The following is a 13,308-nucleotide window of genomic DNA, read 5'->3' on the forward strand; positions in this document are numbered from 1 at the left end:
AGCATCTTGACGTCACCCAACTTTTGCCCCTCGCAATTAACTCTTCATCTACTTGACATGTGGATGTTACCATTTATCTCGGTGACAGAGGATTCTCCGATGATTTTAGAAATCTCAGCGGTCTTGTTTAGGTCGTCATCGGCGTAGTCGAAAAACAGGGCGACGCTGGGGGTGGCGTCATGGGACGCAGTGGTCACAAGGTCTCGTGGACGTCTGGAGCCTGGGGGGAATAAGGAGCAGTTCATGGGAACCTACCCAATGGGGGCGCATTTTTAGCTCCAATTCTCCCCTATGTGGGCGGAGCTTAGTTGTCACATGACTGTGTGAGGCTAGGAAAGTAGTGGTGGGGAAAAACAGTCGCCAGGGAGGAAACATCTGTAAGAATCAAAAGCCTTTCCGGGGGGCGAGCATCCTGTCTATCAGCAACTGTGGCCAGTACTGTATGGATTAACCCTTTCTTTCCACAATCATCATGAAGCGACTTACCTGTGACCACTGCAAGTCCTGAGAGGATCAGCCAGCAGAGGGCAGCAGCTAACATCCTCCTTCCTGTTTAGATTCTGCTCCGCCCATCTGCGTGACATCACAGTTTGTTCAGTGACATCATCCCCAGGAGGGAATCCTGTAGATCGCTCAGCCTAGATTGTGTGTCCTGGAATTTCATGGTGTCATTCATCCTGACCTAGGCCCACCCACCCAGCTTATGGTTCGCAGCAGTGTATCAGTCCAGGATTGCTCATTTGGGATAAAATTGTAACAATCCCTCAGCTGTGAGAAGTATTATTGTATATGAGAGGCTGGCAGCCTATAATAGCAGACTTTGGATTCCTGTTTGTTAGGTAGTGCCCTCTACTGGTGTCGGCACACCCCCGCCCGCCCCTCACACAAGACGCCACACACGGATGATGTCAGGTTTCTGGATTTATTGGTGATTTCTGCCTCACAGGAGGCTCAAGGCACAAATCAGAAACCGATAAAGCACCGGATCTGCCAGGGTGATGAGCAGGAAGGATGGAGAGGATGAGGGATGGGTAACTGCTGGAGAGCAACTGCCAACAGGTACAGAAAACACAGGGCATTGCTGGAGAGCAACTGCCAACAGGTACAGAAAATACAGGGCAAAGCTGGACAGCAGCCACCAACAGAAGTGAAGTAAAAAGTATAGTGCACTGCTGGGGAGCAACTGCCAACAGAAAGTGCAGCATAGTACAGGACAGCGTTAGGGAGCAACCAACAACAGGAGTGCAGAATAGTACAGGGCATTGCTGGAGAGCAACCAGCAACAGGAGTGCAGAATAGTACAGGGCATTGCTGGAGAGCAACTTCCAACAGGGATGCAGTGAATGAGTAATAGGGCAATGCTGGGGAACAAGTACCAAAAAAAAGTGCTAAACAGTAAATGGTGGAGAGCAACTACTAGCACTGGTGTGGTACAGTATATGGAACTGCTGGAGAGCAACCACCAACAGAACAGTGGTATGGTATATAGCACTGCTAGAGAGCTCAGACCACCATGCACTGGGCTGGAGAGTGGGGAGGGGGCAGAGATCAGGGCTAATCACATGACAGAGTGGGGCTGGGGTTGTGGTCACTTCTCCCCCTCCTTGGGATGGGGCGCAACGTTGGGAAGCCCCAGGAGTCCAGTCGCAGTGCTGAAGAGGTTGATGGGTGTGACGCCATCTGTGATCAGAGTCGACTGGATGCCCAGACCTTGCAGTAGCTTCACCTGGTAAAACAAAGGGTTAAATAGTCAATACCACAGACGGAAGTAACCATCGAGCACAGTGTGGGGCTTGGGCAGGGTCACTTACCTGCAGCTCCGGCCCGGCCAGTGCGATGTCCCTTAGGGTGCCCGCTCCGATAGCCTCGGTCATTCCCCGGAACTTCTTGATGCTGATCTCGGCCATCTGTTCCTCCTTCTCGATCTCCAGCTTGTTCTTCTCCTGCAGGTACTTGAGCTCCTCACTACGGGCCTGGCGCAGCCGCTGCAGCTCCGCCTCCTGTGTATGATGGAGAAGGGTCAAGAGACGACCCCATAGGAACCCATCACATCCCCGCCTGGCACCGCCCACCACATCCCACTAACCGTTTCAATGGCCAGTGCCTCCGCTCGTAATTTGGCCTGCAGCACGGCTCCCTCGCCTTCAATCTTTGCGGCTTCGGCTTTGGACTGAGCCTCTGCTTTGGCAGCTCCGGTGCTCTCTACGACAGTGCTGATGATGGAGAAGAGGGAGTTAAAGGAGTACTCTGAACATAGGCATTGATATGAATACTGGGGAGCCCATTACCTACAGAGGGCAGTTTACAGCCAAGTCATGGGATCCCCATACACCCCTACCAATCACCCTAAACTGACCTCAGAGCTTCCAGCTCCAGCAGCTCCTTCCGCGCTCTCTCGGCCTCCGCCTGGTCAGTGATGCGCTGCCGTTCCAGCCTTCCTTTTGCCTCTTGTTCAAGTCTTTCAGCTTCATGCCTGCAGAGTGAGGACAGAACAGGGGTCAAAATGAGCATCAAAATGCAAATTACCACCTGGTACTGTACCCAACTTCACCACAAGGCAGCACTGCAGGCCCAGAAATGGCTCAACATTAGGAAATTCACAGACTTCTGTGTTAACCCTTTCGTTTTACTAAGGCCAGTGTAGAGAACCCCCTATGAGGCATAAAGCCCCGACTGATACATTGTAACGAAATATGAGGGCAAAAGAGAGAATTGTCTAGACTGGATCCCAGTGTAACAAACCCTCAGCTGTGAGAAGTACAGCGGCAGAGAACTCATGATGTGTTCGCCAGTGATAAAACAAGCCCTCAGGTCACCTGGCCGTGGCCTCCTGGGAGTTGGTGGTGATCTCGATGGCGAGCTGGACGCTCTTCTGCAGGGCATCGCGGGTGCGCTGGTCCACAGGTTCCACGGACTGGATGTCCACACTGGTTATGACCAGATTATTCTGTGGGAACTGGAAGGAGCTTCGGATTTTTACTGAGTCGTCAAAACCGAACACAGCCGAGCAGATGATGCGGTTGGAGTTCTGGGGATGAGAAGAATGAAGATGGTCAACTGGGGCAATGTGGGCACCAAAAACCACAGGTGGCATCTCTGTTAATTATTGTGAAATATTTGGGGGGCCCTGGAAATGTCATCTTTGGGGCCTCTTACCTTATGGAAGTCATCAAACTGCACCGAGGCCACGGCTCCTCTGATCCGGGATGCAATGGCTTTACAGGCGTCACCCACGAAATCCGGAACGCTGAAAATCTTGGAGGCCTCCAGTGGATCCTGCTTATCCTTTATCTGGAAATGCCTGCGAGAGATGGAGTTAAGGTCACATGTCGTCCCCCAGACCTGCAGAGGGCGTGACTGGGTGGGGTAGTGACGGCTCATCATAGCACCATTTTTCACCTAAATGATGGTTTCTACAATACTATTGTATTGAAGCCAATCGCACCCTTAGAAAAATGGAGCGCAGACAATCGCACCTTTAGATAAATGGAGCGCAGACAATCGCACCTTTAGATAAATGGAGCGCAGACAATCGCACCTTTAGATAAATGGAGCGCAGACAATCGCACCTTTAGAATGGCCATCTAAACAAGCTCCGCCCCTACTATGTGATCATGTTATAAATCTCAGCTCTGCTGATTTGCTTATTGATGGGGAGGGGCTTATATGACCAGATATATTCAATCACATAAATAGCAGCCCCCTGTCCCACCAGTGACCTATGACCTCACTATGATGACATCCCCTTGACTCGTTTGGTGTCTCACCAGTTGTATGAGAGCTGGATCTGGAGCCGGGCGTGGTCCGCTGTCTCTATGTTGATGAGATCGGTGCAGAAGTCGGGCCCCAGGAGGAGACAGATGGCCTTGATAACGTTAGAGCGTTTGGGGGTCCCGCCTGAGAGACTGAGAACTGTGAACTGTTCATCGGGCCCCAGGATCACCAGTTCAGGGCCAAACACCACCCTGTGGGACAGAAAGAAAGTTAAATACAATCCTTGCAGACACGTGACATCACTCCCATTAGCCCTACAATGTCCCATGATGCCTTGCTCAGGAAGGTGAGGCCAGACAGAGGCGAGAGGTAACCCCAGTAGAGGCAGCAGGCTGTCATCACCACATTCTGCCAGCGGCACTGGTCGACTACATCACAAGCTGAACCCGCTCACCTGGCCTTCTTCTCTCGGTAGTCATATACTTGGACAGCAGCGTTATGTGGCACTCGGTAGGTGACCGCCCTGGTTTTGTCACGTGGCTGCGTCTCTTGTGCTCTGCCCCCGCGGTTGGATCTGTCTGCTACAGGGTCTTTCCCAGAGGCCAGGAGAGCCTCAACATTAGAGGGAAGCTCCTTCTCCCACAGCTCCTCGTCTTGAGTTAACATATAAGTGTGTCCAACGACAGCACGCACCTAGACACAAGAGATACGGTAAGTGAGAACGCAGGTGGAGACATCTTTGTGCATACGTAAAACTCCATGAATAAAATTTACATCAAGTCCCTGGCTTCCTATCTGTAGTCCAGGACCTCTCCAGTTCAGGGGTATGAGGGGTTTTATAAAGCAGGAGAGTTGTACATGTCAAGAAAAGGTTTAATCCAGAAATTGTGGTGATGATGATGATGATGACGACTATGTCAGCTGTCGAGGATTGGGGTGCAGCTCGGCTCCGGTTTCACACATGTTCTATTCTTAGCCACAATGTTGAGTGATCAATGGCACAAGCAGAGCGCAGCGGCATTCGTATCTCCAGATTATGGGAACAAACATGACTAGCTACCTGGATGATGGCGGTGGTAGTCATACTAACCTTCCCAGTCTTGATGTCTCGCACATAAATCCCCTCATTTTCATCCAGAGGGATGGAATCTCTCCGCACCATGACCTCTACCTCTACTGGGGGAACATACTCTATGGGTCCCCTGATCATCCAGCGGTCTCCAGGCTTTCGCTCCACTTCATTCCCGTCCTGTTAGAAGATACAAGAAAGAGAATGATGGTCCATGTGAACCTGAGTGCTTGAACTAGTCCACCATTGCCCTCCAAATTATGAGTGGAGATGGGGCAGGACTGCTCTCTTCTTCAGGCACTTCTCGAGCAGGCTTGTAGTCTGTCCCGGGCCACTCACCCTCTTGGTGGCCATTCTACTACTACCATCCACTCTAGATTCACGATACCTTTGTAACCACATGAGAGTCTTGCTTCCTGACAGATGAAGGGCTGAAACCCTTAGCTGACTTGGTTGACTCTAAGAGCTCACATTGCTGGGCCCTCTACACAAACTGACCATATCTATCACACTTTTTCAGCCTTTATACCTTCCACCCTCTGCGCCTTCACCAACCATTTCTTTCCTGTCCTGCATGTTGCGTTCGGAGGACATAGAGAACTCTACACTAAACTGGGTAAGACCTTTTCGGCCGATCAGTAGAGCAGAGCTCATACCCACACCCAAAAACACTCAGAGGAGGAATTAGACAACAGAATTGTGACCCAGTGGTACAGGACCCCTGAAAAACTACATAAGATTTACCCTCAGGTCTCCTCTGAATGCTGGCCTCCTCTCTAAAATGAAAGAAACCCTCTTAGGTCATTACCTAACAGCGACCCTGCAGGTTATCCCTCTTTGGGGAGGCCACAAGAAGCCCCCTTGCAAATCATGTAGGTTGAGGCTTTGAACCATATCGGACACATGGAGGAGTTGGGTGCAGTGACTAATGAGAAGCAAGAAATGATCAACTGTTTCTGGAAAGCATTTCACTTTTCCCAGAGCTTTGGCCTCTGGGTCTCTGAAGGCCAAGTGATGCCCATGGGCATAAAGAAAAGGGGTTGGCCTGGTTGCAGAGCCCTTCCGGTACCCCCCCTCCTTATTCTCTCTTCTCCCTCCCAGTGGCATCCTTACCACCTACTCCTTATACTGTCCCCGATTACCTATCCATGTGCCTTTAATTACCGCATGTCGCTTCTCTGTCTGAACCCCCCCACACACACACACACACCTTCTACCCACGGTATAAAATAGACATTTACGCTCAGTTCACACCTACGCTCTGGTTTCCATTTGGGGGAGCACTTGGGGACTTCCCCCGAATGGAAACCTAATCCGCTTAAAAAAGCGTTTACCTGCGGAAACCCCCTGACCCCATAGCCTATAATGGGGTCCGTCAGACTTCCACCTGCATTTTTTTGAATGGGTTTGGGGATGGAAACCCTGAACAGAGTGCAAGCGCTGGTGTGAACCGAGCCTTATTTATGTATTAGATGCTGGTCTGTGTCCTACTCCTTGATTTGCTTTGTGCCTCTAAATAAATTAAAACATAAGAAAGAGAATGAAGGGAGAAAAACGTAAGAGGAGTCAATGATCGTCGCCATGTGTCATACCCACCTCGTCCTTCTCCTCCAGGGCCTGCAGAGCTCTCAGGACCAGACCTTCCTCCTCAGATAGGATGTAGACATCTTGGATTCCTGACTCTAGGCTTTCTCCAGGCTGCAGGAAGAAGGACTTCTCCCCCTGAAAAAGAAGATGGAGGATAACTTACATACTGATCTACTGAAACAGGACTAGGCCAGGAGAAACAATTGGGTATGGCACGGGCTGAGATTTCACCCACACGGGAAGATTCACAGCCTGCCCTAGTTCACCTCACATGGGGTGTGATGACAATTTTCTCCTCTTTACCTTCACAACCTTCTTCTGGCCCAGTTGTGGTTTCCTATCTCCTCCCACAGGGTCTAGGATGACACAATACTGCTGGCTATTGAGTGTTGTGATGTCCACCACTCCCACCACCTCTTCGTTCACATTGGGGATGTAGGCCTCTGTGTCATCCATGGTGACCAGCCATTCCTCTCCAGTTCTCCTTAGGTTCCCCTTCTCATCACGGAAAGTTTTGGTGGCTCGGATGTGCAGGGCATTCTAGAAAAGACATACAAAATGTATCATTATACCTCTGTTCTATCTTTTAGAGCTCCCCCCCCCCCCTCACACAGGACAGAAGGCTCTACAAATATAGTGTGTGCTCAATGTCAGGTGGACTGTGGAAAGCCAATATATCGGAGTCAACCAAGGATGCCGATACCCTGCACCAAGTGTAGGTTACCTCTAGTGTTGGGTGGATATCACAAACCACAGACAATTGATGATTCTAAAGATGATTTAGTGGTCATTGAAGTAGATTGTTTCCAACAGGTCAGTGGGCACCAGGCTGGAGTCATGGACAGGGTGCCCAAAAACCATGTGCACAACTTATTAACAGCCTGATACGTGGATGTGAGAAGTTGGGACTGACCCCGCTGGGATTCCCTCTATCATCCATTTTATGACTTTAGTTACTTATTTTATAGTCGATGAGGTCACTTTCTGTATAGGTGGAGAGGGTGCGGCGCGGCACCCTGAACCTATTTACAACCAGTCACATCACCACCAACCTTTACACTTGTCTAATAAACATGGACGTGGCAGCTCCGGGGCCCAGGAGATCCAGGGGCCTAGTGCTGGACTCCACATGAGCATGTATGTGTCCCAGAGAGATATATCAGTGGGTCCTGTAGTAAAAACTGAAATGGGGCCCTCTTCACCATGACCATAAGTCTAGTTTCTATGACTTAACATCATCCAGAACAATAAGTGTGTCTCTCCCTCGTGCTTTACACTGCAGCTCTGATTGTTAAGATTGGTTGCAGCTATGCTGAGGTACCACTGCGGTGCTGGGACAGATGGTGGTGAGTCTGGCGGTTACCTTGTCTGTTAGGACAAAAGCATCCACAATGTCCACGACCTCTTCATATACACCAGGAAGATACGCTCCGACCTTCTTCACCAGCCATTCCTCCCCTACAAGATGGAAAAAAGTCTGATCACTACACACTGACCACTCATATACAGCGTGACCACTACACACTGACTGCTCATATACAGCGTGACCACTACACACTGACTGCTCATATACAGCGTGACCACTACACACTGACTGCTCATATACAGCGTGACCACTACACACTGACTGCTCATATACAGCACGACCACTACACACTGACCACTCATATACAGCGTGACCACTACACACTGACCACTCATATACAGCACGACCACTACACACTGACCGCTCATATACAGCACGACCACTACACACTGACTGCTCATATACGGCATGACCACTACACACTGACTGCTCATATACAGCGTGACCACTACACACTGACTGCTCATATACAGCACGACCACTACACACTGACGGCTCATATACAGCGCGACCACTACACACTGACTACTTATATACAGCACGACCACTACACACTGACGGCTCATATACAGCGCGACCACTACACACTGACTACTTATATACAGCGCGACCACTACACACTGACTGCTCATACACGGCATGACCACTACACACTGACTACTTATATACAGCGCGACCACTACACACTGACTGCTCATATACAGCGCGACCACTACACACTGACTGCTCATATACAGCGTGACCACTACACACTGACTGCTCATATACAGCACGACCACTACACACTGACTGCTCATATACAGCGTGACCACTACACACTGACTGCTCATATACAGCACGACCACTACACACTGACTGCTCATATACAGCACGACCACTACACACTGACTGCTCATATACAGCGCGACCACTACACACTGACTACTTATATACAGACTGACTACTACTCACTGACTTATCCCCTCATGCATGCACTCACTGACCGGTGACTCTGGGGTGGTCCTCTCGGTCCTGGCACTCTTTGCGGGCCCGCAGACGGATGGCCTGGTTGTGTCGGATCACTGTTGCCTGGATGGTCTGTACCACTTCTACCTCCTTGCGGGGGATGTAGGTGCCTATAAGTGGGTGATATGCCACAGTTCAGTGCCTGCTTTATACCCGGGTCACTAACCACCACATGACATCATACCTGGACCTTCGAACAGCCACTCGTCTCCAGCCACAAACTTCTCATTGTCATCCTCAAAGTCCAGCAGAGCTTTCAAGTGGAGGGCGGTGTTGGCGAGGACCACGGTCAGCAGGGTGATACCCTGTGTCCAGAGTAAAGAGTTAAATACATTCCAGGATCAGTACAGAGGCTTCACAATCTGACTGGTGGAGGTCGTATACATACCTGCTGCAGATCCTCCCCGGGGTACAGAGGGAACGGGTCCTGGGCCAGCCGGATCTCCTGGTCTCCATGTCGCAGTTTGGCCTGTCCTATGTCATCAAATTGAGCATTGAGTCCGGCGTCCCGCACCACGGGGTTCTGAATCACACAGTAATGACGGGGCGGCACCATGACCATGCGAACCGGATGGAAGAGAACCCTGCAGAACATTGCGACATCATATCAATCATGACACATAATTCATCAGGGGGTAACTCCTCCCACCACTCTGGGCTCATCCTGGGGCATGATGGGATCGTGAATATTCAGGAGACTATATAATGGGATTTACTACACCGAATATATAATATGTCTGCATCATGTGACTCAGGAGGGGTCCAGCATTGCTGACCATGAATCCAGCTTCGACTGGAGCAGCCCTTTAAATGTGTATATAAAAGGTGGTCACTGGGACTCTGGCTTTCACCCTGGACTCATGTCCTGCCCCCCAGCCCTGGGCCAGGCTCCGGCCTCACCTCTCATTGTCCTGCCGGATGTAGGTTTTGGGTCCAGTCTCCACGCGGGAGATGTTGCTGTTCTGGTCCAGCACATGGATGTAGTGATAGGGAGGGATACGGATGATGGATTCTTCTGTCATTCTGGAGCAGCCTGGAAGGAGAGAGGGCACAGCGTATAGTGATGGAGGGTCCACACCATTATATACCGTACATGTCATCTATATACCACCGCACGGCCTGTATATGAAGTTCTAGTCACTATTGTGGTCACTTACATTGTCCCTTTACTTCCTCCTGTTTCCTGTGAGTGGTTTGGAGGATTTAGTGTCTACCTGTGTATACCCCCTGCTAGATCGGACACGGAGGCAACCGTATGACACTCAGCGAGTAGCGACCAGAGCGGCGGCATTGGACCGGCAAGGGATGGAACAGAATTTTTAACAGGTCTCTTGTACTATACTCACTAGGTATTGTATGGCTGCCCTGGAAACCATAAGATGATCAGCTATGTCTCTGTAGGGTCAGACAGAAGAGTCTGTACAGTATAAGAATCCTACACGACTGATATAATTGGGGGGGTGGCTTAATATATGACATCATCAGGGTAATGGTCGACCATGTCAGACATCCCCACCACCGCCAACACTTACCCAAACATTAAAACAACTGAAACTCTTAAGATTCTGAACACTACTGCCCCCTATAGACCACTGGCAGCCATATACCTGACCGGGAAATAGGTGGGAGGATTGGAGGGAGCACTAAAGAAGACTCTACCTGCACTGCAGTACACACATGGGCTGCTCTGATATACACGGGACCCCTCCCCACTCCCCTCCTTAGATTATTTACATTTCCAGGAAGTTCAGTGGCCGCCCCCTACCCAATCCCCTGTACCCGAAGAAATGCACAGAGTGACCCAGAGAGATCCCAGTTACCTTCCCAGTACACCCAGTGCAGCAGATCCCGATGAGGAAGTAGAAGCAATGGGGGAGAGGTCAGTCAGCAGCCACTCCTAGTGTTAACTCCTAGTGGGTGCGCTGACTGTTTGTATGGGGAGGCGCTGTCATTACTACTGCAGTGCACCAAGGGTTAAAAGCTTGTGTTGTGTTCCTGGCAATGACTCGGAGGAGGGTCCGGTGACACAGCCAATGCCCACATGCACAGTCACTGGGTATTATCTAAGTCAGGAGCACTTTAAATAAGAACAGCTGTGTTAGTGGAGGGTCTGAGGCCCCATGTGGCCCCCCGGGTGCAGGACTGGACATAGATCATACGTGAGGGGGTAAATCAGCAGCATTGGCGCCATGGTGGGTTGTACATCCTGACCATGTGTCATGGTTAGACGCGTAACTGCGGGGTCGTCCCACAATCACTACGTAACACAAGTGTCCGCAGGGGTCGCTGAGATTTGGGGTCTTGTATCCCCCAATCAAATGGCTTAATGGTTATAAGTTCACACGATAGGTCTATTTAAAGGCTATAAGGCTGATGAAGAATGATAAGCAGAGCGCAGCGGACATGTCCCATCATACTACACCTCCATTCTGGTGATCAGTAATGGTCCCAGTGGTCAGACTCCAGTAGTCACATACATAGTGGTTTGGATGGGAAGTTGTGATTGTGGGGATGATCCCTTTAAATGAGAAGTATGCTACCGAGGCTGGAAGCCGACTCCTGGTTACACAGCTGAAGGTTTGCTACAGTGTATTAGGGTAGGCACCCTGTGTGTAACTCACAAACACGGGTGTAAATAGGAATCAATGGGCCCCATGACAAAGTCAGGGATGGGGCCCCCAGCACCTGGAGGACAGTAACATGAGCAGAAATGAAGCAGCCCCCATAGATATTAGATGGTCAACCGGTCCGACAAAAACAGTCTCCTTACTCTAATGTGTACGGTGACTTATCACCTCAGGCTAGGTTCTCATCTGCGTTGGAGTCTCCGCAGATTATGGCGGAGAGAAAAGTCGTGCACGTAGGACTTTTTTCTCCGCCGGTTCCAGTATAATAATGGCGGAAACACAGAAGACCCTTTTATATTCCATGGGGTCCACAGGTAACCACTTTTTTTAGTGGATGGGCTGAGTGTGATCGTCGTGTAACCTGAGGCAAGTGAGGATAGAAAAGGCATCATGGTGAGGACATGTGATCAGTGCGGTCAGGGCGCGGCATTATTGTCCGCTATTCTAGGGATTACAAAGTTGATTTTCCCCAGGCGGTGGCCGTCCTCCGATTCACTTGAGCTGGTTCTGCCACATTTCAAGTTTAGGTGGAGAATGGGGAAGATAAAGGTCGTTCATCGCTCCGAGGCACTGAGGGGATGGGACTGGGGGCAGCCATTGTATAATCATATTTATATATATATATATATATATATATATATATATATATATATATATATACACACAGTATATATATATATATATATATCGGATCGGCTGATCCGAACAGTACTCGCTCATCTCTAATATATATATATATATATATATATATATATGTGTATGTGTATATATATATATATATATATATATATATATATGTATATATACCACCTCTCTTCTCTATTTCATATATATATATATATATATATATATATATACACACACACACATCTGTATATTACATGTAGTCTCCTTACAGTGACAGGATGTCGTTGTGGTCAGACCAGAGCAGCGCTGGTTAAATAAGGCGGGGCTGATATAATTCGTATTCGCACCTTCTGACCACATATACTGTCAGTGGAGCCATCATTTACATCTAGAGGCTCTGATGTGTTTGTTACAGTGTGTCAGTGCAGGGACTCCTCGGCCTCACTGACACACTGTGACAGCTGTGTGTACAGCCTGTGGAGATCTCTGAGTGTTTCTTATTTACGGACAGTGAACGGCGATCTCCTTAATGTCGAGGAGTCGGCCCATATTTATTACCACTGTCCGCCATAACTCCTCCCCCTCTATAACCCATAGTAACCAATCAGAGCTCAGCTTCATTTCTTGAACAGCCTTGTGATTGGTTGTTATGGGACACAGAGATGGATTTATGACAGACCGCCCTGATATACGAGGCCCATAGAGCGCTCATCACACGTGTTTAACTTGTTCATGGCTGGTGAGGTGGCGCTGCCCTGTCATCCAGGCTCCTGTTTACACTGTTACCTCCGGTTGCTAAGCCCGAGGTGTGTCACGCACGCTATTTATATACACACCCCCCCCCCAACTCTCTGCTGTATTTGCATAGGTTTTTTTGTAAATATTTAACCGTTTAATTGCTGCCCAGGACTCCGCAGGTGGTTGAGAACAAGGTGCAGCCAAGATTCCGACTATTATTATATCATACTGATATGTAATATCTACTGCGAAACATCTAACTATACACACCATCAGCAACACCCCAGCCATATCACCCAATATTACCTAGGGGGCATCACCGTACCACCCCGAGAGGTCTCCGAACACCGCCCCAGACACATCACCGAATACCACCCAGGGGAGATCACCGTACCACCCCGAGAGATCACTGTGACACTCCAAGAGATCGCCGAACACCACCGTGCCACCCCCGCGAAAGAAGAAAGAGCCTCCTCACCTGGAAAATGTCCTCGCCGGTATCACCTGGAGAGAAAAGATGTTACGTGACAGGTACAGGACAGGTGCATTCATCCAGAGACCGCCCCCTACAGGAG

The 13,308-nt window shown here is 49.7% G+C and overlaps 1 protein-coding gene and 1 long non-coding RNA gene across 4 annotated transcripts; one reads left to right on the forward strand and one right to left on the reverse strand.

Annotated features, from left to right (window-relative positions):
* The first annotated feature begins 692 nt into the window (after positions 1–692).
* LOC142216913 (uncharacterized) lies at positions 693–1,364 on the forward strand. Its single transcript, XR_012717368.1, has 3 exons — positions 693–1,059; positions 1,103–1,196; positions 1,244–1,364. It is a non-coding gene; the product is annotated as an uncharacterized LOC142216913 (long non-coding RNA).
* On the reverse strand, positions 911–13,308 carry MVP (major vault protein). 3 transcript variants are annotated; one of them, XM_075285018.1, is made up of 17 exons: positions 13,212–13,308; positions 9,642–9,774; positions 9,130–9,325; positions 8,926–9,046; positions 8,720–8,851; positions 7,734–7,828; positions 6,674–6,910; positions 6,380–6,505; positions 4,805–4,963; positions 4,169–4,407; positions 3,768–3,965; positions 3,157–3,301; positions 2,817–3,028; positions 2,357–2,473; positions 2,087–2,213; positions 1,812–2,000; positions 911–1,726 (listed from the first exon to the last, which is right to left on the reverse strand). In XM_075285018.1, the coding sequence occupies exons 2-17, from the start codon at positions 9,761–9,763 to the stop codon at positions 1,589–1,591; spliced, it is 2,553 nt and encodes an 850-aa protein (XP_075141119.1). In that variant the 5' UTR covers positions 9,764–9,774; positions 13,212–13,308; the 3' UTR covers positions 911–1,588. The 3 variants fall into 3 exon arrangements, with proteins under 3 accessions (XP_075141119.1, XP_075141118.1, XP_075141120.1); XM_075285017.1 differs by lacking the exon at positions 13,212–13,308 and adding an exon at positions 10,562–10,670; XM_075285019.1 differs by lacking the exon at positions 13,212–13,308 and adding an exon at positions 9,899–9,988.

This window comes from Leptodactylus fuscus, chromosome 8 (genome assembly GCF_031893055.1).
Source record: "Leptodactylus fuscus isolate aLepFus1 chromosome 8, aLepFus1.hap2, whole genome shotgun sequence".
In the NCBI taxonomy this organism is placed as follows: Eukaryota; Metazoa; Chordata; class Amphibia; order Anura; family Leptodactylidae; genus Leptodactylus; species Leptodactylus fuscus.